This window comes from Geotrypetes seraphini, chromosome 11 (genome assembly GCF_902459505.1).
Source record: "Geotrypetes seraphini chromosome 11, aGeoSer1.1, whole genome shotgun sequence".
NCBI classification, from domain to species: Eukaryota; Metazoa; Chordata; class Amphibia; order Gymnophiona; family Dermophiidae; genus Geotrypetes; species Geotrypetes seraphini.
Window position 1 is genome coordinate 54,359,507 of NC_047094.1, and position 24,502 is coordinate 54,384,008.

Here is a 24,502-nt window from a genome sequence, read left to right on the forward strand (position 1 = left end):
TGCAAAACCTTGCTAACCTGTCAATTAGAACTAGACAGATACTGGACGACTGGAAGATAGTGAACGTCACCCCAATTTTCAAAAAAGGATCAAGAGGAGAACTGGGCAACTACAGACGGAGTCTTACGTCTGTCCCTGGAAAGATGGTAGAAGCACTAATTAAAGATAGCATAGACCGGCACTTGGATACATACGACCTGATGAGAGCCAGTCAACATGGTTTCAGGAAAGGAAAGTCATGCTTGACGAATTTACTACAATTCTTTGAAACGGTAAACAAACAAACTGATAAGAGGGAACCAGTGGACATAATATACTTAGACTTCCAGAAAGCGTTCGACAAAGTTCCACACGAAAGACTTCTCAGGAAATTACAAAGCCACAGAATAGAGGGAGACATACTAAGGTGGATAAGCAAATGGCTGGAAAATAGAATGTAGAGGATGGGAAGCTCTCAGACTGGGAGAAAGTGACTAGCGGTGTGCCCCAGGGCTCGGTTCTTGGACCCATCTTATTCAATATTTTCATCAACGACCTAGAGGAAGGAACGTCCAGTGAAATCATCAAGTTTGCAGATGACACGAAATTATGTCGGGCAATCAGATCACAAAAGCATGGAACTACAGAGAGATTTGAGCCAGTTAGAGAGATGGGCAGAGAAATGGAAGATGAAGTTTAATGTGGAAAAATGCAAGGTAATGCATTTGGGCAGAAAGAACAAGGAGCTCGAGTATAGCATGTCAGGCGCAACCCTGGGTAAGAGCGAACAAGAATAGGACCTGGGGGTACTGATAGATAGGACTCTGAAACCGTCAGCACAATGTGCAGCGGCGGCAAAGAAAGCAAATAGAATGTTGGGCATGATAAAGAAGGGAATCACAAGTAGATCGGAGAGGGTCATAATGCAGCTTTATAGAGCAAGTGTGGTCAGACCACACTTGGAATACTGTGTCCAACACTGGTCTCCCTACTTAAAGAAGGATATAAAACTGCTGGAGAGGATGCAGAGGCAGCAACGAAGCTAGTAAAAGGTATGGAGAACTTGAACTACAAAGAACGACTTAGAAAACTGGGACTGTTTTCCCTTGAGAAGAGGAGACTGCGAGGGGATTTGATTGAGACTTTTAAAATGATAAAACGAATCGACAAGATAGAACAGGATAAAAAGCTATTTACGATGTAAAATGTGACTAGGACAAGAGGTCATGGACTGAAGCTGAGGGGGGACAAGTCCAGGACCAATGCCAGGAAGTTCTACTTCACACAGCGAGTGGTGGACACCTGGAATGCTCTCCCGGTGGAGATTGCTGTGGAACCCACCATTCTAGGATTTAAGGGCAAGTTAGATGCACATCTCCTCGAAAGATGCATAGAAGGATACGGGTGACTAAGTTTTCGCCAGGTTACACCTTGATGGGCCTCCACGTGAGTGGGTCACCGGACTTTATGGACCTAAGGTCTGATCCGGAGATGGCAGTTATGTTCTTATTTCTCCCCCTCTTCCCATATACCATATGTCCCTTCCCTCCATCCCTATGTCCATATCTCCCTCTCCCCATGCACCATCTCTCCTTCACTGCTTTCATCCCTTCTGCAACATAGCTCCTTCCCCCCAACCCCACTTGCAAATATTATACTTTTTCTTGCTTCAATTGATCAGCAACAATTCCTACAGTTGTCTGCCACTAATCCAGAAGCCTGCCTCTGTCGCATCCCATTTGGGCAGAAACGGGAAGTTCTGACACAGGGCAAGATGTGGCAGGCAACAGTAAGAATCGCTGCCACTAACCTGTTGAAGCAAGAGAAGAGCCACAGCCTTATGGTCAGAGACTCATGTGGCTCATGAGCCACAGGTTGCTGACATCTGAACTAGAGCATGGTAGTGACTACATCAATCCCTTCCTCTACCAAACTGTAATGAAACTAGTAGTGTAATGATAAAACTTGAGGATGTTTGCTGAAGTTCTGTAGAACAGTCTTAAGTATTGTTTTTTGTGCACTGCTCAGGCTTTCCCCATGGTTTGTATCTGGCTTTAAAGCCAATCAATGTCACCATATCTCTGATAGGGCCTAGACTTACTTTCAAGTCTAGGCCCTTACTTTTGCTATGATGGTTTTCTTTTGAGATTAGCATCTGTCATTGAATGTTTCTCTTGTGTGTTTTGACATACTGTTTTATTGACATTTTAGTAAAGCATGCGAACCTTACAAATGTAGCTGTTTTAATCATTTCTAGTTCAGATTTTTGATGTGTCTTGTAGACCTGCATCCAAGTAAGCTGGTTTGTCCTAACTATTATGCTTTTTATTTTCCAGGTGCACTCTCACTTTAAATATCTTGTAGATAATCACACTAGTGTTTGGGCCTGTGCATGTTTTCAAGATGCTTGGCCTTCTCTGGACAACTTAAGTCTTTTTGAAAGGTAATGGCTATGATAGGCAGGCATTTTATTGAATATAATTTTACATCTTGTAGTAAGAAGCGTATTTTTACATCATTAATCTGTGAATGAAAAACTTTCATTTTGTATTTCTGCTTTCAAAGTCCTCACCAGAGGTATCAGCTCTTTTAGTTAAGATGTTCTTATACTCTTGCTGTTAATAACGACTGCTACCTCTGCTTATTAATCATATACTGTACTTTCATATGAGTATCATGTATATGAGGCATCAGTTGAGCAGTTTTCACTGTACAGTAAATGTTTTTGTTTGATTCTTGATATTCTGCCTTTCTTTGGTAAAACCCAGGTGGTTTGCACATAATATACAGGTACTTTTTATTTCCTTAGTGAGCTCAGAATCTGCTTTTGTAGTTGGGGCAATGGAAGGTTAGATAACTTGCATAGGGTCACAAGGAACTGCAATGGGATTCTAACCTGGATCCTCTTCAGTCCATCTCCCTAACCTTTGGGCTAGGGAAGTGTCTTGCAAATTTTGTTTTAGCCAATATTCGCTGATCTTTCAAAATCAGGTCATGGACCTGGTCAACAATTTCAGGAGTTTATGTTGTTTGAGACCTCCCAGACCTTGCTTTATCTTCGATCTCAATCGCTAACACTGAAAGTTTGCACACCATTTCACTGTGGAGTATGATGGACATTTGTCACTCAATGTTTACATCATACATTTATGGATTTCCTTTGGAGTTTTCTTCTGTAGTAATAGGAACTTCATTACAGCTTGCAATTCCACACTTGAAAATTCCACACTTTTCATTGATGGTTCAATCAATGATCTGATAGTGTCAAAACTTAGCATTATGATTCTGCAAATTGGCACTTTGCAAAATAAAATAATGCTCTTTTCAGCTACAATGTCAAAATAATGCTCAGAATTTCGGAAGTTGGTCAGACTGAGACAGTTTTCAGTACCCTGGGGTGTTTACCATCCGATTCCTTTGTGCAATAAACTTGTGTAAAGTAGATTTTAACATTTCAGAAGCACTTGAAGGCTTAGATGGCTTGTACACTACAGTATAGGCTTTTGATTAATTTGAAAAATCGGCCCATTTTTGTAACTTAAAAATACACACACTACTACCTTTTCCCTTCCTTACATCATTTTTCCATATACCAGTGGTAAGCAAACTCATTAGTCAAAAGAACCAAAATCAGCAGTACAATGATTAAGATTTTTTTGAGAGCCATACCCCGTGCCCGCTTGTGCTACAATGGCTACGTCAACCCGACTGACACCCTGCTCGCTCGCCCAGGCAGCGATTGGCTGGCCCAGAACGTCCTCTCCGACGTCAGAATTGACGTCGGGTGGCGAGAGTTGGTCGGCCCCACGGGGAAGTGAAGCAGGGAGAGCTCAGAACTTGGCGGTGGCCTATTCCCGGATGGCGGTGGCTTGGGGAGGGCAGGGAGAAGGGAAGGGAAGCAGGTTGGGCACCCCTGCTCTAGGCGAGCCACACTCAAGTAGCTAAAGAGCCGCAGTTTGCTGACCACTGCCCTATACCATTGTTATCCCAGGACAAGCAGGCATGATATTCTCACATGTGGGTGACGTCATCTACGGAGCCCCAGCGCGGACAGCTTTTCAAGCAAACTTGATTGAAGTTTCAAGTTTGCACACTTCACCACGCATGTGCTAGCCTTCCTGCCCACTAGAGGGCGCATCCCCACCTCGTGGTCCTCAGTTCAATTTCATCCGCGGAGCCAGAAGCCCTGTGGAAAATTGTGCTCTTCAATTTGCCTTCTGTCGCCGCGGCTGTGTCCTGATTTAGACGCGGTCGCTGCGTTTTGCCTTGTTTCTTTTATTTAATTGTTCAGTTGTCGTCGGAAAAAAAAAAAAAAAAGTTTTATTTTTTCCGTCGCTCTGGGGGCTCCCGGTAGCCGCGGCCGTGGGACCTCGTCTGTTCCCGGCCGCTTTTTGGGCCCATGTCCCGGCCTGTGACGGGATTTAAAAAGTGCGGTCGGTGTGACCGACTCCTATCGATTACAGATCCTCACCGGTGCTGTTTGCGGTGCTTGGGGCCCCAGCACCCGACAGACTCTTGTGCCAGGTGTGCCACCTTTCAAAAGAGGGCTCTCAAACGCCGCAGGGCCCGCATGGCGGAACTTTTCGCCGTTGAGTCCCCGACTGGGAAGGCCTCGAGTTCGGCCTCGGCTTCGGCCCCGGCCTTGACCTCGGCCTCAACCTCGGCCTCGGGCCCCTTGGCTTCGCCTCGACCCTCGGTCCCGTCGAAGCCTGTTGCCTCGTCCAAGCCGGCCTCGGGTAAGTCTCCACTTCCCTCCACAGCTCCAGGATCAACCAAGAAGCCATCCTCGGGCTCCTCGACGGCGGGAGGGTCTGCCTCCGCCCAGCCCAAGGTGTCCAAATCGATTGCCCCGAGGGAATACTCGAGACCGAGGTCGCCCTCTGAGGAGCATCGACAGGTGTTGCCGCCTGGGATGACGATCCCGGCGTTCCAGGACTTGCTCCGGGCGTTAATCGCCTCGGAGCTGTCCGGGGCCATTGAGCACCTGCAGCAGGCTTCGGCCTCGACTGCTTCGGTCTCGGCTGCCCCGCAGTTGGCGACCTCGGCCTCGGGTACGGGGGCTTCGGCTCCCGAGGTTCGTACTACCTCGACCTCGGCTTTGCCCTCGGACCCGGCATCGGTGGGACAGCCTGAGCGTAGCGTGCGGCCCCGTGACAAGATGCGCCGGGTGCGGAGGCTCTCGTCCTCGAGGTCCTCCCGAGGCTCCTCGCCTTCGGGCAGGCCTCGGGCGAGGCGCCGTCCGAGGAAGGCCAAGCGATCTCGGGCCTCGCCTCGGAGGCACGGTCGCTCGTCGCCGCCCGGGGGCGAGCCCTTACCAGTCTCGGAGCTCCGCCTGGATAACCCCAATCTTTTTCGCTCCCCTGTCGGAGAGGGTTCCCGTGCCTCCTCGCCGGGGCGGAAGGGACGGGCCTCGATACCTCGTACCCCGGGGGGTTCCCCCAAGGGTTCCTTCAGGCAGGACCGGTCCCCGACCCCCTCGGGGTCCCGGGAGCGTGCCTCGTGAGGATCGGGGTCGGGTAGAGAGCCGAGGTATTCCCCCGAGGCCTCCCCCTTCGGCTCGGCGGGGAGATCTTGGTCTCCTTCTCCGCCTGCCAGACCTTCGTCATTCTCCAGGTTTGTGCAGGATATGGCAGGGGCTTTGGGCGTGGACTTATTGGCAGGTTTCCATTATACCAAAGAGTTTTTGGAAGAGCAGGATCTTCCTGCTCCCCCTCGGGAATCCCCTCGCCTTCCACTAAATAAGGTCCTCCATCAGACCCTCCTCAGAAATTTGGAGACCCCTCTTACGGTCACGGTGGTACCGTCCAAAATGGAGTCGAAATACCGGACCCTCCCTCCTAAGGGGTTCGAGAAGGCGCAACTCTCCCACCAATCGCTCTTGGTGGAGTCGGCGCTTAAGAGGACGCAACCTTCCAGGGTGTCTGCTGCGGTCCCGCCGGGGAGGGAAGGACGGACCCTCGACAAATTTGGTCGTCGCCTCTACGCTAACTCTCTTATGGCAACGAGGGTCTTGAATTACGCATTTTCATATTCTTCCTACTTGCGTACAATGGTGAAGGACCTTCCGAGTTTTCGGGAAGTCATTCCTGATTCCCATAGGGAGCAGTTCGCCACCTTTATGTCAAATCTCTCTCAACTACGCTTGTACCTATTCCATGCTGTGTACGACGCCTTTGAACTCGCCTCGAGGGTATCAGCCTGTGCGGTGGCTATGCGCCGGCTGGCGTGGCTCCGTACCCTCGAGATGGACCCCAACCTGCAGGAGCGTTTGGTGAATTTGCCCTGCGTGGGTTCTGAGTTGTTTGACGACTCCTTGGAGGCGGCGACCAAACGTCTGTCGGAGCAGGAGCGTTCTCTGGCTTCCCTGGTCCGCCCGAAACCTAAGGCCCCGCCGCAAAAACCTTTTCGGCAGCCCCCGAGAAGATACCCGCAGAAATCTACGCCGGCTTTCTCGAGACCTCCGCCCCGACGCCCATCCCAGCAGGGTAGGGGAGGTCCATCAAAACCCCCAGCGCAGGGAGCGTCCAAGCCTGCGCCGTCCTTTTGACGGGGTCTGCGGTTGGGGGCGGGCCCCCTCCGCAGTATCGCTGGACCCCCTCCCCATCGGGGGTCAACTCAGGTCCTTTTACGGGGCATGGACCGAGATTACATCCGACGCATGGGTGCTCCGGACCGTCTCCGAGGACTATTCGCTCAACTTCTTAGCGCTGCCTCCAGACCTGCCACCCAGCGCTTGCCCGGCCAATCGGAGCCAGTTGGCCCTTCTCCTGGTCGAGGCCAGGGCCTTGTTGAGCCTACGGGCTGTCGAGCCTGTCCCTCTCGACCAGCGGGGTCGGGGGTTTTACTCCCGTTACTTTTTGGTCCCGAAAAAGACCGGGGATTTGCGCCCCATTTTGGACCTCCGGAAGCTCAACAAGTTCCTGGTCCGGGAGAAGTTCCGTATGTTATCGCTTCCGGTTTTGTACCCCCTGTTGGAGGAAGGGGATTGGATGTGCTCCCTGGACTTGAAGGAAGCATATACCCATGTTCCGGTGCATCCCGCTTTCCGCAAGTTCTTACGATTCCAAGTGGGAGATTTACACCTGCAGTATCGGGTCCTTCCCTTTGGTTTGGCGTCATCCCCTCGGGTATTCACAAAGTGTATGGTGGTGGTCGCGGCGGCCCTGCGCTCGCGCGGGCTACAGGTCTTTCCCTACCTGGACGATTGGCTTATCAAGGCCCCGACCAAGGAGGGAGTTATCTTAGCGACCCAACAGACTATCTTCTTACTTCATCGTCTAGGGTTCGAACTGAACTTTCCCAAGTCTCAGTTGTGCCCGGCTCACTCTCTCCAGTTTATAGGAGCCGTGCTGGACACGGTTCGCCTCCGCTCTTTCCTCCCCCCTCCTCGGCGGGAGGCCTTGCTTCGGTTAGGTCGCCAAGTTTTGAAGCAATCTGTGGTGTCGGCTCAGCGTATGATGATCCTTCTGGGCCACATGGCATCGACAATCCACGTCACTCCCTTCGCCCTCTTGCATCTGAGGCTTCCTCAGTGGACTCTAGCCTCTCAATGGCGGCAGGATCGCGACCCAGTCTCTTGTCCGATCACAGTGACTCCTTCTTTGAGAAGCTCGCTCCGTTGGTGGACCAACTCTTCCAGTCTTTCAGGGGGTTTGCTGTTTCTCGTTCCTCCGTTTCGCAAAGTCCTGACCACGGACTCCTCGGAGTACGCGTGGGGGGCTCATCTCGACGGTCTGCGGACTCAGGGTCTATGGTCGGCGGAGGACCGTCTTTGTCACATCAATGTGTTGGAGCTTCGTGCCATTTTTCTGGCGGCTCGAGCTTTCTGCCACCTGCTGCACGATCAAGTAGTGCTCGTACGGACGGACAACCAGGTGGCCATGTATTATGTCAACAAGCAAGGGGGGACGGGCTCTTGGCCTCTGTGCCAGGAAGCCCTGCGACTTTGTGAATGGGCAGTCTCCCAGAACATATTCCTGCGTGCGGTTTACATTCAGGGAGAGAGGAACTGTCTGGCGGACAAACTCAGTCGTCTTCTCCAGCCACACGAGTGGTCGCTGAACTCCAGGGTTCTACGCGAGGTCTTCGACCGCTGGGGGACTCCTCAGGTGGATCTGTTTGCCTCCCCGGAGACTCACAAACTACCCCTCTACTGTTCTCGGATGTACTCCCGGGACCGTCTCGAGGCCGATGCCTTTCTTCTCGACTGGGGGGGGAGGTTCCTTTATGCGTTCCCTCCTTTTCCTCTGATCTTGAGAACGCTGGTACATCTCAAATCGACCGGAGCCACTATGATTCTCATTGCGCCTCGTTGGCCCAGACAGCACTGGTTCTCCCTGCTACTTCAACTCAGTGTCAGGGAACCTCTGCTTCTGCCTGTCTTTCCCTCTCTGCTGTCTCAGAGTCGGGGTTCGCTATTACATCCAAATCTTCAGTCGTTACATCTGACCGCTTGGTTCCTTTCCCCTTGACTTCGGTTCCTGTTTCTCAGTCGGTGAGGGAGATTTTGGAGGCCTCGCGCAAGGCCTCGACTCGACTTTGTTATTCCCAGAAGTGGACCAGATTTTCATCCTGGTGTTCCTCGAACCATCTGGACCCGAGTTCAGTTCCCGTGTCTTCGGTGCTGGAATATTTGTTGCATCTGTCGAAGTCTGGACTGAAGACGACTTCCATTCGGGTGCATCTCAGTGCCATTGCGGCGTTCCATCGGCATCTTGAGGGTCGATCTCTCTCTCTTCATCCTCTGGTTACTCGTTTCATGAGGGGTCTCGTGAATGTCCATCCTCCTCTGAAACCTCCTCCTGTAGTTTGGGATCTTAATGTGGTCTTAGCTCAACTGATGAAGCCTCCTTTTGAGCCTATCGACAAATCTCATCTTAAGTTTCTCACTTGGAAAGTGGTCTTTTTGATTGCGCTCACATCCGCTCGTCGGATTAGCGAGCTGCAGGCTTTGCTTGCGGATCCTCCTTTTACTGTGTTTCATCATGACAAGGTGGTTCTTCGCACCCATCCTAAATTTTTGCCTAAAGTTGTGTCTGATTTCCACCTCAATCAGTCCATTGTTCTTCCGGTATTCTTCCCGAAGCCCCACTCTCATCCTGGTGAGGCGGCGCTTCACACGCTTGACTGTAAGAGGGAGTTGGCCTTTTATCTCCAACGTACCAAGTCTCATCGGAAGGTTCCTCAATTATTTTTGTCCTTTGATCCTAATCGGTTGGGACATCCTGTTTCCAAGCGCACCTTGTCCAACTGGTTAGCTGCTTGTATTTCTTTTTGCTATGCTCAGGCTGGTCTCCCGCTCTCGGGTCGAGTCACGGGGCATAAGGTCCGAGCGATGGCAGCTTCGGTTGCTTTCCTCCGTTCCACTCCTATGGAGGACATATGTAAAGCTGCCACTTGGTCTTCGGTTCATACGTTCACCTCCCACTACTGTCTGGACACTTTGTCCAGAAGCGACGGCTGGTTTGGCCAGTCGGTGTTACGTAACCTGTTTTCCTGAATTGCCATCCTCCCACCTGCCCTTTTTTGGTTGGCTTGGAGGTCACCCACATGTGAGAATATCATGCCTGCTTGTCCTGGGATAAAGCACAGTTATTTACCGTAACAGGTGTTATCCAGGGACAGCAGGCATATATTCTCACAACCCGCCCTCCTCCCCGGGGATGGCTTCTTTGCTGGATATGGAACTGAGGACCACGAGGTGGGGATGCGCCCTCTAGTGGGCAGGAAGGCTAGCACATGCGTGGTGCAGTGTGCAAACTTGAAACTTCAATCAAGTTTGCTTGAAAAGCTGTCTGCGCTGGGACTCCGTAGATGACGTCACCCACATGTGAGAATATATGCCTGCTGTCCCTGGATAACACCTGTTACGGTAAGTAACTGTGCTATTTGTAGCCACATGACATAGTCACAAAATGAAACAAGTTCCTTCCTTAGTACCTGCAACAGATGAATCCAGAGACTAGTGGATTATGTTCATCTACCAGCAGGTAGGGATAGAGTACCAAGATGAACTCTGTGCTATTTATTGGTTGCACTTTCTCCTGGTCAACCAGTATGCTCTGTATCTTGTAGTGTAAGCCTGGCTAATAGGTGGTGAATACTACCTTCCATGCCAGAAGCTGTATACACTGACTAGTTGCAGCATTCCAAGCTACAGTAACCTGAGGGATAGAACCTGATCTGATACTGGTACTTTGGCAATAGACAGCACTGCTGTAGGCCTCTTAAGTGTTAATCGTTGTGCTAAGTGTAACTGTAGAGAGCTTTATTCTGATAGCACTGCGAGCAAAACCTCATAAATAGCATGTATTCAGTATATCATGTATTAAGCAAAAATGTTCCCTTGTAGAAAAGGGAATATTTTAAAGATTTTTTTTGTTTTTTTTTTAGGGCTGCTGAATGTGGTAATTTTGAAGCTGCTGTGAAGCTTGGGATTGCTTACCTCTACAACGAAGGCTGTAAGTAGCAGAGTTGGGAGAGAGCATTTGCACTTAATTTCTAGTGTATATGAACCCATGAATCTGTTAGTACTGGTTACAGTAGAGCTGTAAAAGCTTCCCTTGCAATGTAACTTATTTTTGATCTAAACAGAAAAGGACTCTGGAAACTACAATGTTCTTGACTTTTCCAATTATTTCTTGCAAAAATATTCAAATGATGTTAAAAACTTGTCCACATTGATTATATTGAGATTCAACTGACACAACACGGGCCATGTTTTGGCAAACAAGTCTTCCTGTCAAGGGTCCTAAGAGGTTGATACAAGACAATATGTTGTAAAAATAAGTATATTTAATTTTGTAGATACATGAATGGAGATGTGATATTGAATGTGATAGTGAAGCAGATTATTCCATATCATATGATTGCAGATGTGAAAGATTTTTGTGAAAAAAGGGGCATGGATCTGTGTGTCACAGTATCCTTGATAAATTGAAAACATGTGTTGAGAAAAATAAAGGTGAAGCTACCCATGCAATAAAGTGTGATGTTGAGACAGATGATCATGTGAGGATTGCTCTGTTAAAAGGTGTGTACATAAGATTTGGAGTGTTGTAGTGTCCTTGTCGGTAAAGAATATGTTTTGGACAATATAAGGTGCATCTAACCATATGAGGCAAATGTGAATACAGTAAGGAAAGATAGAAAAATGTGCAGAATCAAAAAGTGTATGAGAAATCTAAAGTATGTTACATACCAAAAAGGAAGTGCTGATGAAATATGCAAATGTGGAACTAGTTATTCGAATCTTGAAGTAACTAATCGGAAAAGAGTAAAAGCAACATATGGATCAACAGATAAAATGGTATGATATCTAAATAATAGACAAACTGAACAAATTTAAAACTATGAAACGTCTATGAAACTAAAATTATAAAGTATTGTCTGCTAACTTTGTCCATAACGTAGAGAAGGTCCGCATAAAAGTTTCCATTGCTGTCAGTGAGCAGACCAGTGCTGATATCTAATACAACAGTGTGGTCTATGTGGTGGCAGGTATTGTGATATGATAGCTTAGCATAAAGCAGTTGGTGCAACTCCCTCCACAACACCTCTTTGGTGCCAGGCACCCTTTATGATCTCATTTGAGTTCTTGGACATTCTCTGCTGGTGCAGTGTCTGAGCGCTAGACTCTGGGTCTATCTTTGGATGAGGATGCTTCCTCAAGAATCTCCTTCAGTGGATGTCTTTTAAAGGGCCCAATTTTTGTTGGTATAGGTCTAGATGACCTCTACTCAGATATTGCCAAACGCTGGTTTCCTGTGAACAAGTTTCACTGGACATTGGGAGGGGGTCGTAGTTCTCTTCATTCCTCCTACAGATGTTGGGGATACACAGGGCTATGCCTGCATTACAACAGTTCAATTCCTGGCGTCCTCAGGTTACTGTGTGGTGGTTGCTCCTTAACAACAAAAAAAAGCGCCAATGATGCCAGGGGTTGAGGGTGGCTTCCTAATCTCGATGGCTGTCTTTTCAGTTTGTTAGGAGTGGACTGGACTTTCATTGGACACTTGTTAGCCCTCCTTTGCCTGCCTCCAGCTTGTTTTCTGGACACTGGCAGATTGCTACAGAGTCCAGGAACTGTGATACTCTGCAACGCCTCTTAGTCATCGGGATGCTGGAACCTGTTTCAGAACACAAATGGGGACTTAGGCGATACTCCTTATACTTCCTCGTGCCAGAAAGGCTCAACAGATTGGAGATCCTTTTGGATCTACATTTGGTCACCCACTTCTTGCAAATTCCCTTTTTTCCAAATGTATAATGGAGTACATGGTGATAGCTGCTGTTTCTCCAAAGGAGTTTCTAGTGTCCATGGATCTCACAGAAGCTTACCTCCATATTTCAATCTGCAACAGGATTTCCAGTTCGCAGCTCTGCCCTTTGGCCTCATGAGGGCTCCCATACTTTCGTCAGTGATGGTAGTTGTGGCAGCTTTCCGCCAGCAGGAGTTCCCAGTCCCCTTCATGGGACAGCTGGTGATCCAGGCTCCATCTCGGGTGTATGTAAGTGCAGTGGCAACAGTAGTATCTCTTCTGCAGGCATTGGCATGTTCAGGAAGAGACGCTTGGCATCCTCCCAGTACCTGGAGTTTTGGGGGTTTCTCTTCATCTCCAGACAGGGTCATGTATTTCTTCTCAAGGCAAGTAGATTGAGTCTTTGGCAACAAATCAGACTTCTCCTGGACCTGACCAGCTCTGTCTGGTGTTATCTGCAGATTCTGGGGTTTTGGACAGCCTTCTTGGAGGCAATCCCCTGGGCCATGGCGCCCATGCGCCCTTGACAGGAGTCCCTCCTATTTTGAATGATCTCTGCAGAGTTTTTCCACTTCAGATGCCACTCCCCTGGTCAGAACCAGCTAGCAGCAACTTGGGCTGGTGGCTTCAGAGGAGACTGGGCTGGCTTCTTCATATTTTCAGTTGGTTGACTCTTAGGATGGATGCTAGTCTGTTGGGTTGCGGGCTCACTGCGGGGTTCGATCTATTCAGGGGCAGTGGACTCCTGGTCTGCAACATTGGTTGACTGATCTGGAGCTTCAGGAAATTTGGCTGGCGCTACTCGCTCTCCAGTCCCTTCAGAAAGACCAACAGTACAAGTTTCTTTGACACCACAGTGGTGGCATATATACATCATGAAGGAGCTCTAGTGCTTTCTCTCGAGCCAGAAACATAGTCAGCATTCCACTGGGCGGAAGCACATCTTCTGTCTTTCCTAGCTGTCAGTGAGCAACTTTGGGCACATGGGGCCAAAGTTGACGATGTTCAGGCAGACTTCCTCAGCTGAAGGTTCCTGAACTCAGGGGTATGGTCCCTCTTGCAGGAGGCGTTCTATCTGATCTTGCAAGAGCTGGGGTTAGCCCCAGAGGATCTTGTTGGCTTCAACAGAGATCTCGAAGGCTGGGTGCTTTTTCGGTTGACGAACAGCAAGGAAACTAGGGCTGGAAGTCTTGGTTTGGCCCTAGCTGACTCACAAGTTCTTATAAGATGTTCTCTCTGTAGCCTCTAGTTGGTTGGGTCATCCTCTGGATAGCGACTCATCCCAGCCTGGTGTTTCTGGTGGCTCTGGATTGGCCTCACCGCCTGTGGTATGCAGATCTCGTATGTCTGCAGTGGGACAAGAAGCTCCAGCTCCCTCATCATTGATACAGCGTTTGTTTGCCTATCAGGCTGCTAGCCGAGATAGAGAGTTACATATTCTGTTTGTGCAGTCATGTTTGTATATAAATTTCAGAAAGCTATTAAAGCCAATTTTATTTGTGAGGTTTTTAGGAAATTAAACAGTATTTATGATTACTCTGTAGGTTGCTGGGGTTGCCCAGTTTCTTATTTTTGTGATCTGAGAGGATTTGCAGTCTAAAAATGTAATGCATCATCTGTCAGGGACTGTTGCACTTGGTGAACCCAGGGCGTTTTAGTCTTATGACATGACTCTTGAGCACTCAGCCCTGATGAAGCGCAGTTATTCGGAAGCATTTTTCTCGACTCTCTTGCGCTTGAAGCAACCTCATACTATGGCTTCTTATGCCAAAGCCTAGAAGGCTTCATTCAGTGGTGCACTAAGGATCAGGAAGAGCCTGGGAAGGCTCCCATTTCGGTGGTCTTGGATTTCCTTCAGGAGGGTTTAGACCAGACATGGGCAAACTACATCCGCAAGCCATATCCGGCCCATTTAGTTTTTTAAAGTGACTCGCCGACCATCCGGCCCTTCTCCACAGCTGGGCTTTCACTTAACAAACATTAAAGTGCCTTCACGCACCAAGCCTGCTCCACGCAATTTCTAGAGCCCTGTGGACCTGCCCCCCTCCCCGTCTTACCTTCAAGCAGATGGAGGAGTTCGGTGGCAATGGTAACAATGCATCCCAAAACCTGCAACCGGCCTCGCACAGGGGGGTGGGGCGACTGGGGTGTTTAAGCAGCGCAAGCGTTGCTATTGACCTCCGGGTGGCGCAGTTTGGCGGGTGGCACAGTCGTGCGTCGCAAATGGCCGAGAGGAGGCCTTGCGCCTGAGTGGACGTAGTGTTTGTGGCAGGCGCGACCTGCAGTATTTTAGCGGAGCTGTTTCCTGACTCTTCTGCACAGTGCTGCAGCGGGTGGGGGCTTCTGGAATGTGCGAAGGATGAGGAAGGGAACTGGGGAAGAGACAGGAAAGAAGACGCTGCTGAAGGGAACTAGGGCAGAGAGAGGGGGGGAAGAGGCTGCTGAAGGGAGAGGGGGGAAGAGGCTGCTGAAGGGAGAGGGGGGGAAGAGGCTGCTGAAGGGAGAGGGGGGGAAGAGGCTGCTGAAGGGAGAGGGGGGGAAGAGGCTGCTGAAGGGAGAGGGGGGGAAGAGGCTGCTGAAGGGAGAGGGGGGAAGAGGCTGCTGAAGGGAGAGGGGGGAAGAGGCTGCTGAAGGGAGAGGGGGGAAGAGGCTGCTGAAGGGAACTGGGGAAGAGAGAGAGAGGGGAGAAGACGCTGCTGAAGGGAACTGGGTGAGAGAGAGGGGAGAAGACGCTGCTGAAGGGAACTGGGGAAGAGAGAGAGGGGGGAGAAGCTGCTGGAGGGAGAAGATGCTGAAGGGAACTGAGCTCGCAGGGATGAAATGAGACCGGCCCCTCTGTCAAATTTACGAACCCATTGTGGTCCACGAGTCAAAAAGTTTGCCCACCCATGGTTTAGACAAAAGTCTGGCAGTGGCCTCTCTGAAAGTCAGGTTGTAGGCTTTTCATGTTTTTGAGCGCACAGAGGAGCTAGTTCGCTTACTGCTCATCCAGATGCGACCAGGTTTATAAAGGGGCGCTTTGTCTGCATCCTCCCTTGTCATCCTTTCACATCATGGAATCTTAACCTTGTTTTGTAGGGCCTTGGAGAGGTCCCGTTTGAACCTTTGAAGGATGATTCTCTTCAAGACAGTTTTTTCTGTTCTCCATAGTCTCAGCAGCGTGCATTTTTGAGTTTAATTCTCTTTCATTCAGGGAATCCTTTCTCCGTATTACGGATGTGGGTATTTTCCGCTGTACTGTACCTTTTTTCTTGCTGAAGGTGGTCTAGGCTTTCCATGTCAACCAGGAGGTTAGGCTGTCGGTTAGATTGCCTGCGTTTTATCCAACAGGGGAGGAATGCAAAGATCAGATCTTATGCAAATTGGATGTCCGAAGGGTCTTGTTCCATTATTTGGAAAGGACTCATAAGTTCAGGCTGTCTGATACCTTTTTTTTTTTCCTAACTGCTGCGCCTCACCGTGGTAGGCCGGCATCCAAGTCCTTGATTGCTCAAGGAATTCGAATGGCCATTTCTGCAGCTTACATTGCTTGCGGCAAACAGCAGCCGATCTCACTTAAAACACATTCGACGAGAAGTGTGGCTGTAGTCGTGGATAGAATCTCACATGATTCGTCCTGATTTAATTTGCAGGACAGCTACTTGGTCCTCTCTTCATACTTTTTCCCAGTTTTACTGAGTGGTTTTGATAGCATGCTCTGATGCTAATTTCGGGACCTTGGGTTTGAGGGCAAGCTCTTCTGTCCTTCCTTAGCTAATGTGGCTTTGGTACATCACCTAGTGTATGGAATCCAGAAGGGATGTTACAGAATGGATGATTAGGTTTATACCTTCTATAATCATCTTTCCTTAGCAACAGCAGCAGATGAATCCAGAGACCAATGGGATAGCACACATCTACCAGCAGGTGGAGATAGAGAACTGATTGACAGGTGGTCCTATTGGCTGGCACTCCTCCTGTATCGTCAGTATTCTCTATCTCCCAGCAAGTGATAGTCGCTATTCAACTAGCTCCTGGATTTTGGTTGTGACTGGAACTTTATTTTCCCCTGTTGAGGTTTCTCTTCAGTTGAACAACATTGATATTTCTCCTGTTGAGGTTTTCTCTTCAGTGAGATAGGGGTGTCTGACTGAACGGTGCCGGCTTTAGGGGTTACACCTGGGCTCCCCCAGGTCCCTGCCTCACCCTCCCTCCAGTGATAGAGGGTCTAGCTAGGTCTCTATTTTTTCTTCTTTCCCTTAAAAAAAAAAAAAAAAAAGAGACCATATTCGCTATGTATGATGGTGCCCTGTCAGTGGTGCTCAACCAGTGTCTCACGGCATCTACCAACCCTGTCAGCCTGGTTGTGAGTATGTCTTCTTTACATTACGACTGCGGGCTATATCCTTTCTTGTGGTGTTGGAGCTGTGAGTTTAGTTTTGCAGTTGTCTTTGATCTGCGGGTTTGGTTGTTAGTATTATGTTTTGAAAGTCTGTGGAACCTGCGGCGGTGCGGTCGCATGGGTCCCCAAATGGATTATTTATTTCTCTAACGCTAAACTTTGTTTTATTTTGGTATGGTGGGCTCCAGATATGTATTTGGGCACTGTGGATGGGCTGGTGCCTTCCCACGCACGAGTTTGTTTTCAGGCGTGGGCGGGAGAGTCCTCGCATTTGCGGCCTGTTTCCTGAGGCTGCCATTTCCACAGCAGGTGCCGCGGCTGTGTTGGAGTTGACGCGATGTTTGACACCGGTGCCTTTCGGCTAGCTGGAGACTCGCGCTTGTGCTCCAACACTGGCGGGGATGCCACGGCGTGCTGGGAGACTGTTTCAGCGATCTTCTCTCATAGCATACTGCGGTCTCCCTGTTTTTGGTCCGGCAGGAGGTTCAGAGCTGTCCTCCTATCTCCCGGGGCCCCTGTATGGTGAGGATTATATGCTTGTCTATTTTCCTCTTCTTTGCACCTTGGGGCCACGCTGCTGGTGTCTGGTGGCGCTATAGCAATGATTCGTGGTCCTAGATTGCTTGGTTTTCTGTTGGGCTGCACTCTTTGGGTGGAGTTGAGTGGCCTGGTGAATTTAGTGGATCAAGATAATTCCAAACCTGTATGGAGGTTTGATAATACATTGCTTGCTGATTCTAAATTCTGTACAGATTTTCAGGTCAAAATGAAGGAATATTTTACACTTAATGATTTAGAGGAAATATCAATTGAAATTTTGTGGGATGCTTTCAAAGCAACTATGAGAGGACAAATTATTTCATATTCTGCATATAATAAGAAACAGTTAAGAAAGCAGTTTGTAAGCTTGGAAAAAGAGATTAAAAATTTAGAATTACAATTGGTTAACAAGTGGGAACAGGCTGCATTTCAAATATTGTTAAAAAAAAAAATGTGAATATAATGAGGTTTCCTCTAGGTTAGTAAGGAAGGATATTTTTGCTCAGCAAGCATTGTATTATCCCAGGACAAGCAGGCAGCATATTCTCACATGTGGGTGACGTCATCCACGGAGCCCCGACGCGGACAGCTTTTCAAGCAAACTTGATTGAAGATTTCAAGTTTGCTAGTGCTGCACCACGCATGTGTGTGCCTTCCTGATCCACTAGAGGGCGCATACCCTCCTCATGGTCCTCAGTTCTTAGTTTTCCGCTGAGCCAGAAAGCCCTATCTCTCTTCTCTGCATTCTTCTAAGTGCCTTTCTGGCACCGCGGCTTCTTTATTTTGTTAGGGAGTTGCTGTGCGCTTGTTAATTGATCGTGTATTTTCTTTGTTTCAAAAAAAAAAAAAAAAGGACTTTTTATTGTGTTTCTGCTGGTTCCATCTGCAGGCCCTTCTTGGGCCTCAGCCATGCTGCTAGGCCTCATTTTGCTGCAGCTGTATTTTCTTCTTCCCTGGCCTCTCTCTGGGCTCACCTCGTGAGAGCAGAATGGCCGGGACCCTTTTTCCTTCGTTGGAATCGGACTGAGTAGCTTCGATCCCCGGTAAGTTTTTTTTTTTTTCTTTCTTTCTTTCTTCTAGGTGCGTTACCTTGGTAACGCCACCGGCTGAGTCTCAGGCATCGAGTGCAATCGTGCCCACCTCTACGAGACCTTCGATGCGTGCCTCCTTTCATGGGAATACTCATCTCGAGGTTGCCCTTTATGGAGCGTACTGCTGCACCTTTAATACCAGTTTCATTGGTACAGTGCCGACTTCTGAACCTCGACGGACTTCGGTGTGCCTCGACGTCGACTGGGGCTTCGTGCCTCGACGTCGACTGGGGCTTCGTGCCTCGACGTCGACTGGGGCTTCGTGCCTCGACGTCGACTGGGGCTTCGTGCCTCGACGTCGACTGGGGCTTCGTGCCTCGACGTCGACTGGGGCTTCGTGCCTCGACGTCGACTGGGGCTTCGTGCCTCGACGTCGACTGGGGCTTCGTGCCTCGACGTCGACTGGGGCTTCGTGCCTCGACGTCGACTGGGGCTTCGTGCCTCGACGTCGACTGGGGCTTCGTGCCTCGACGTCGACTGGGGCTTCGTGCCTCGACGTCGACTGGGGCTTCGTGCCTCGATGTAGACTGAGGCTTCGTACGTCGACTGAGGCTTCGTGCCTTGATGTCTCCTAGGGCTTCGTGCCTCGACGTCCCTGAGGTTTTGTGCCTCGGCCTCGACTGAGGCTTTGTGCCTCGGCCTCGACTGAGGCTTTGTGCCTCGGCCTCGACTGAGGCTTTGTGCCTCGGCCTCGACTGAGGCTCTGTGCTTCGACTTTCTGCCTCGACGTCGACTGGGGCTTGGTGTCTCGACATCGACGGATGTTTTGTACCTTCGACGTCGGCTGAGCCGTGTGCTCCGCGTCGCCTGATGCTTGTGCTTCGACGTCGACTGAGGCTGGGGGCCTCATCGTCGGCTGGAGCTCTGTGCCTCGTCGTCGACCGAGGCTTCGTGCCTCGCCGTTGACTGGAGCTTTATGACTTGACGTCGCTTGGGGCTTTGTGCCCTTTGGTTGACTGTGGCCTTGTGCCTCGAAGTCGACTGTGGCTTGGTGCCGCAACGTAGCTAGGGGCTTTATACCTCGGCATCGGCTGAGGCTTTGGGCCTCGGCGTCGACCGCGGGTTTGCGCCCCGGTTTCGACGGGGGCTTCGTGCCTCGACTTCGTCTGTGGCTCTGTGCCTCGGTGTCTCCGGCTCCTATTCAAGAGGGTTCCCCGTTTTCTCTTCGGTTCATTCCGGGCAGCCGTGACGGATTCTTGTAGTGCGGAGTTTGGTTTCCTGGAGGAGACTCTCTCCCTGCTCCGGCTCTATTGCTCCCGCCATGCGTCATCTCACTTGGCGCAGAGTGTGGCTGAGGATCCGAACCTCCAGGATCGTCTCGCCACTTTTACTTGCGTGAGTACTGCGTTTCTTGAGGCCTCTCTTGCGGAGGCCACTAACCGCCTCTCAGAACGCGACTGGTCCTTCGCCTGTCGGGACGCCTTCAGCTGAATCCCTTCTGCCTTGGTGGTTTGGACTCCTTCTCCGGAGGGGTCCTCCGGATACCTTTCTTGTGTTATCTCGGCCTCCTTCGCAGCAGCCGCAATAGCTGCAGCAGCGCCGGGTTATGGTACAGCCGCCTGGCCGTCTTTTTGACTATTCTCGCATAGCCTCCGGGCTGCTTTCTTTCTGGGGATTCCTCCCCTCCCTTCGGGAGGGGTGTCACCGTGTCTAAGCACTGGGAGTATAGCCTCGCCTCTGTCGGTTGGGCGTTCCCATCCTCCCATCTGCGTCTGGTCCTGGCCCTTCGTGACCTAAACTAGTTTCTAGTCTGGGAGCGGTTCAGACTCTGTCCGCCCCAGTCTCGGGAGTCCATCGGGGCGGACCTGGACCCAGTTTGTCTGCGCTCCTTCTTGTCTCGGCTTCAGGGGGAGGGCCTTGTTTGTTTATACCGGACGATGGCCCCTTTGTCCTCGGTCCGCCTCCAGTCTTTTCTGCCTCTGCCTCGGCAGGCCGCCTGTCTGCGCCTGAGTCAGCTGGTGTCTCAGCGGTCTTCGGCCTCGGCCGAGCTGATGCTGATGCTTTGGGATCATGGGTCTCCACGGTTCATGTCCCGATGTTCGCCTGGTTTCCTCTTCGTGTTCCCCGCTGGACCCGGGCATCTCAGTGATGGCAGGATCGGGATCCCGCTTCCCAGCGCTTTTGTGGTGCGCTGGTTTCGTTGGTGGGCCACCTCTTCGTATCCCCGCATCAGAAGGTTCTGCTGATGGACTCCTCGGCATCGGCTTAAGGGCGCAACACAATGGCCTTCGGACTCGGGGTCTTTGATCGGGTGCGGACCGTCGCAGCCGCATCAATCTGCTGAAGCTCCGGGCCATTTACAATGCCGTGGTGGATTTTCGTTATTGGTTGCTGGATTTCGGGGTCCTGGTGCGTCCCGACATCCCGGTGGCGATGTATTCTGTGACCAAGCCAGGGTGTACAGGTTCCCTGTTACTTTGCAGGGAAGCCCTTCGTCATTGGAGGGGGAGTTACACCATAACTTCTTTCTTTGGGCGGTGTATTTCCGGGGCGAGCAGCATTGTCTGGTGGACACGTTGAGTCGCCCTTTTCGGCCGCATGAATGGTCGCTCCATTCTCAGACTCTGCGGCATGTGGTTGTTTGGTGGGGAACCCCACAGGTAGTTCTGTTCGCTTTGCCCCTCACTCACTGGTTGCCTCGATATTGCTCGAGGATGTTCTCCCGGGTTCGCATCGAGGTGGATGCTTTCCTTCTCGATTGGATGGGCAGGTTCCTCTATGTGTTCCCTCCCTTTACTCTGATTCTCAGGTCTTTGATACACCTCCTGTCGGTCTGCGCCACCATGATCTTGATGGCTCCTCTGTGGCCCTGGCAGCTGTGGTTCTCCCTGCTCCTCCAGCATGTCAGGGAGCCTCTGTTCCTACCTATGCTCCCTTATCCCAGGATAAGCAGGCATGATATTCTCACATGTGGGTGACGTCATCTATGGAGCTCCAGCGCAGACAGCTTTTCAAGCAAACTTGATTGAAGTTTCAAGTTTGCTAAACTGCACCACACATGTGCATGCCTTCTTGCCCACTAGAGGGCGCATCCCTACCTCGTGGTCCTCAGTTCATTCTCTTCCGCGGAGCCAGAAGCCCTGTGGAAATTGTGCTCTTAGTATTTGCCTTCTGTCACCGCGGCTGTAACCTTTTTTCGACTCGGTCGCTGTGTTTTTCTTTGTTGTTCTTTTTATTTCCTTCAGTTTTCGTCAAAAAAAAACAAAAAAAAAACTTTTCCGTTCGGCTCCGGGGGCTCCCGGTAGCCGCGGCCGCGGGACCTCGCTTGTTCTCGGCCGGTTTTTGGGCCCATGTCCCGTCCTGTGACGGGCTTTAAAAAGTGCACCCGGTGCGATCGGCTCCTTTCGATCACCGATCCCCACCGTTGGTGCTTGCGTTGCCTGGGCCCTGAGCACCCCACCGACGCCTGTTCCCGGTGCTCTACTTTTCAGCAGAGAGCTCTCCGCCGCTGTCGGGCTCGTATGGCGGAGCTCTTTGCCGTTGACCCCGCGGCGGGGAAGGCCTCGACGTCGGCCTCGGCTTCGGCCCCGGCCTTGACCTCGGCCTCGACTCCTTCGTCCTCGCCCCGGGAGCCCGCGGCGTCGAAGCCGGTGTCTTCGACCCCGAAGTCGGCGAAGGGTAAGTCCTCACTTCCTTCTTCAGTTTCAGCCTCGAAGAAGCCATCCTCGAGTTCCTCGGCGGGGGCGGGTGGGTCGTCCTCGGCCCCGCGCCGAAGTCGGGTGCCCCACGGGAATACTCGGTACCGAGGTCGCCCTCGAGGGAGCACCCGACGGCCCCGGATCTGCCGACTATGATGGGGGTTCCCGTCTTCCAGGACTTGCTCCGGGCTCTCATCGCCTCGGAGCTGTCCGGGGCCCTCGCGCACCTTCAGCAGGCTTCGGCCTCGGCTGCCCCGGCGTCGGTGACCCCAGTCTCGGTGCCCTCGACTTCGGGCCCGGGGGGGGGGGTTTCGGCCTCGGTCCCGACCTTGCCCTCGACCTCGGTGGACCAGCCTGAGCGGAGTGTGCGGCTTCGGGACAAGGTGCGGCGAGTTCGGAGGATCTCTTCGTCCTCGTCGAGGTCCTCCCGGGGTTCCTCGCCCTCGGGTCGGCCTCAAGCGAAGCGTCGGTCGAGGAAGCCCAAACGCCAACGGGCCTCTCCTCGACGTCGCAGTCGCTCCTCGCCGACCGGGGCGGAGACCCTGCGGGTCTCCGAACTGCGCCTCAATAGCCCGAGGCTTTTCCGTTCTTCAGAGGTTGAGTGCTCGAGGAACTCTTCGCCAAGACGGAAGGGGCGTGCCTCGGTGCCCCATACCCCGGGGACTTCCCGAAGGGGTTCCTCGGGGCATGGGCGGTCCCCGACCCCATCCAGATCACTCGGTGCGGCTTGGGGTCTGGCACGGGGAAGGAACCTCGATACTCACGCGAGGCTTCTCCTTCCTTCTTGGCGATGCGCTCGTCTCGATCTCCCTCTCCGCCTTCGAAGCCCTCCTCTTTCTCTAGATTCGTTCTTGATATGGGCAGGGCTTTGGACCTTGAACTGGGCGCAGGATCGAAGTACACCAAGGAGTTTTTGGAGGAGCAGGATTTGCCCTCTCCCCCCAGAGAGACGCCTTGGCTCCCTCTCAATAAGGTGCTTACCCAGACCTTTTTGAGGAACCTTGACTCCCCTCTTACGGTCACAGCGGTGCCTTCTAAGATGGAGTCCAAGTATCGCACTGTCCGTGCAAGGGCATTGATAAGGCACAGCTGTCCCACCAGTCCCTACTGGTGGAGTCAGCTCTGAAGAAGTCGCAGCCTTCCAGGGTCTCTGCGGCGGTTCCCCCCGGACGGGAGGGACGGACCTTGGACAAGTTTGGTCGTCGCCTCTATTCCAACTCTTTGATGGCGACCAGGGTCCTGAATTACGCATTCACCTTCTCGTCTTATTTGAGACAGATGGTGAAGTCGTTGCCGAGGTATCATGGAGTCATGCCAGATTCCCATAAAGAGGATTTTGTGGCCTTTATGTCCAATTTGTCTCAGCTGCGTCTCTACCTCTTCCATGCTGTGTATGACGCATTTGAGCTCGCCTCTCGTGTGTCCGCCTTCACGGTGGCGATGCGCCGCCTGGCATGGCTCCGTACCCTGGATATGGACCCAAACTTGCAAGAGCGTCTGGCCAATCTTCCATGTGTTGGCTCAGAGCTGTTTGATGAATCCTTGGAGGCGGCGACCAAGCGTTTGTCGGAACACGAGCGTTCTATTGCCTCATTGGTCCGTCCTAAACCCCGGGCTCCGCCGCAGAAGCCGTTTAGACCTCCTCCGCGGCGGTACCCGCAGAAGTCGACGCCTGCCTTCTACAGGCCTCCGCCCCGGCGTCCCCAGCAGCAGGGCAGAGCGTCCCAACCAAAGCCTCTGGCGCAAGGAGCGTCTAAACCCGCTCCGTCTTTTTGACGTGATGCGCGGTTGGGGGCGGGCCCCCTCCGCACTGTCAAAGGACCCCCTTCCTATCGGGGGCAGATTGCAGGCCTTTCTTCCAGCCTGGGCCGAGATCACGTCAGACGCTTGGGTGCTCCGGATCATCTCCGAGGGCTACTCGCTGAACTTCTTAGCCACGCCACCGGAACATCCGCCGGGGGCTTCTCTTTGCTGTCGAGACCAGCTTCCTCTTCTCCTGTCGGAGGCCAGGTCTTTGTTGGGCCTTCGGGCGGTGGAGCCGGTGCCCCCGAACCAAAGGGGACGGGTGTTTTACTCCCGTTACTTTTTGGTCCCGAAGAAGACAGGGGACTTACGCCCCATTCTGGACCTCTGGAGGCTCAACAAGTTCCTTGTCCGGGAGAAGTTCCGTATGTTATCCCTTCCAGTCCTGTACCCTCTGCTGGACTCGGGGGACTGGATGTGCTCCCTGGACCTAAAGGAAGCATATACGCATGTTCCGGTGCATCCCGCCTTCCGCCAGTTCTTACGGTTCCAGGTGGGGGAGTTGCACCTCCAATATCGCGTCCTTCCCTTCGGGCTGGCCTCGTCTCCTCGGGTCTTTATGAAGTGTATGGTGGTGGTCGCGGCTGCCCTAAGATCTCAGGGGCTGCAGGTCTTCCCCTACCTGGACGATTGGCTGATCAAGGATTCATCCCGGGAGGGGGTTATCTCAGCGACCCGACAGACTATCATTTTCCTTCAACGTCTGGGGTTCGAGGTAAATTTTCCCAAATCGCAGTTGTGCCTGGCTCAATCCCTTCAGTTTATCGGGGCCGTGCTGGACACGGTTCGCCTTCGTGCGTTCCTTCCCTC

At 51.7% G+C, this 24,502-nt stretch overlaps 1 protein-coding gene across 3 annotated transcripts in view; it reads left to right on the forward strand.

Annotated features, from left to right (window-relative positions):
* CCNF (cyclin F) overlaps window positions 1–24,502 on the forward strand; it is a 218,704-nt gene that overhangs the window by 16,740 nt on the left and 177,462 nt on the right. For all 3 annotated transcript variants that reach the window (XM_033914689.1, XM_033914691.1, XM_033914692.1), the window contains exons 3-4: window positions 2,316–2,422; window positions 10,372–10,439. In XM_033914689.1, coding sequence (XP_033770580.1) covers window positions 2,316–2,422; window positions 10,372–10,439 — 175 coding nt within the window. The remainder of the gene's footprint in view (window positions 1–2,315; window positions 2,423–10,371; window positions 10,440–24,502) is intronic.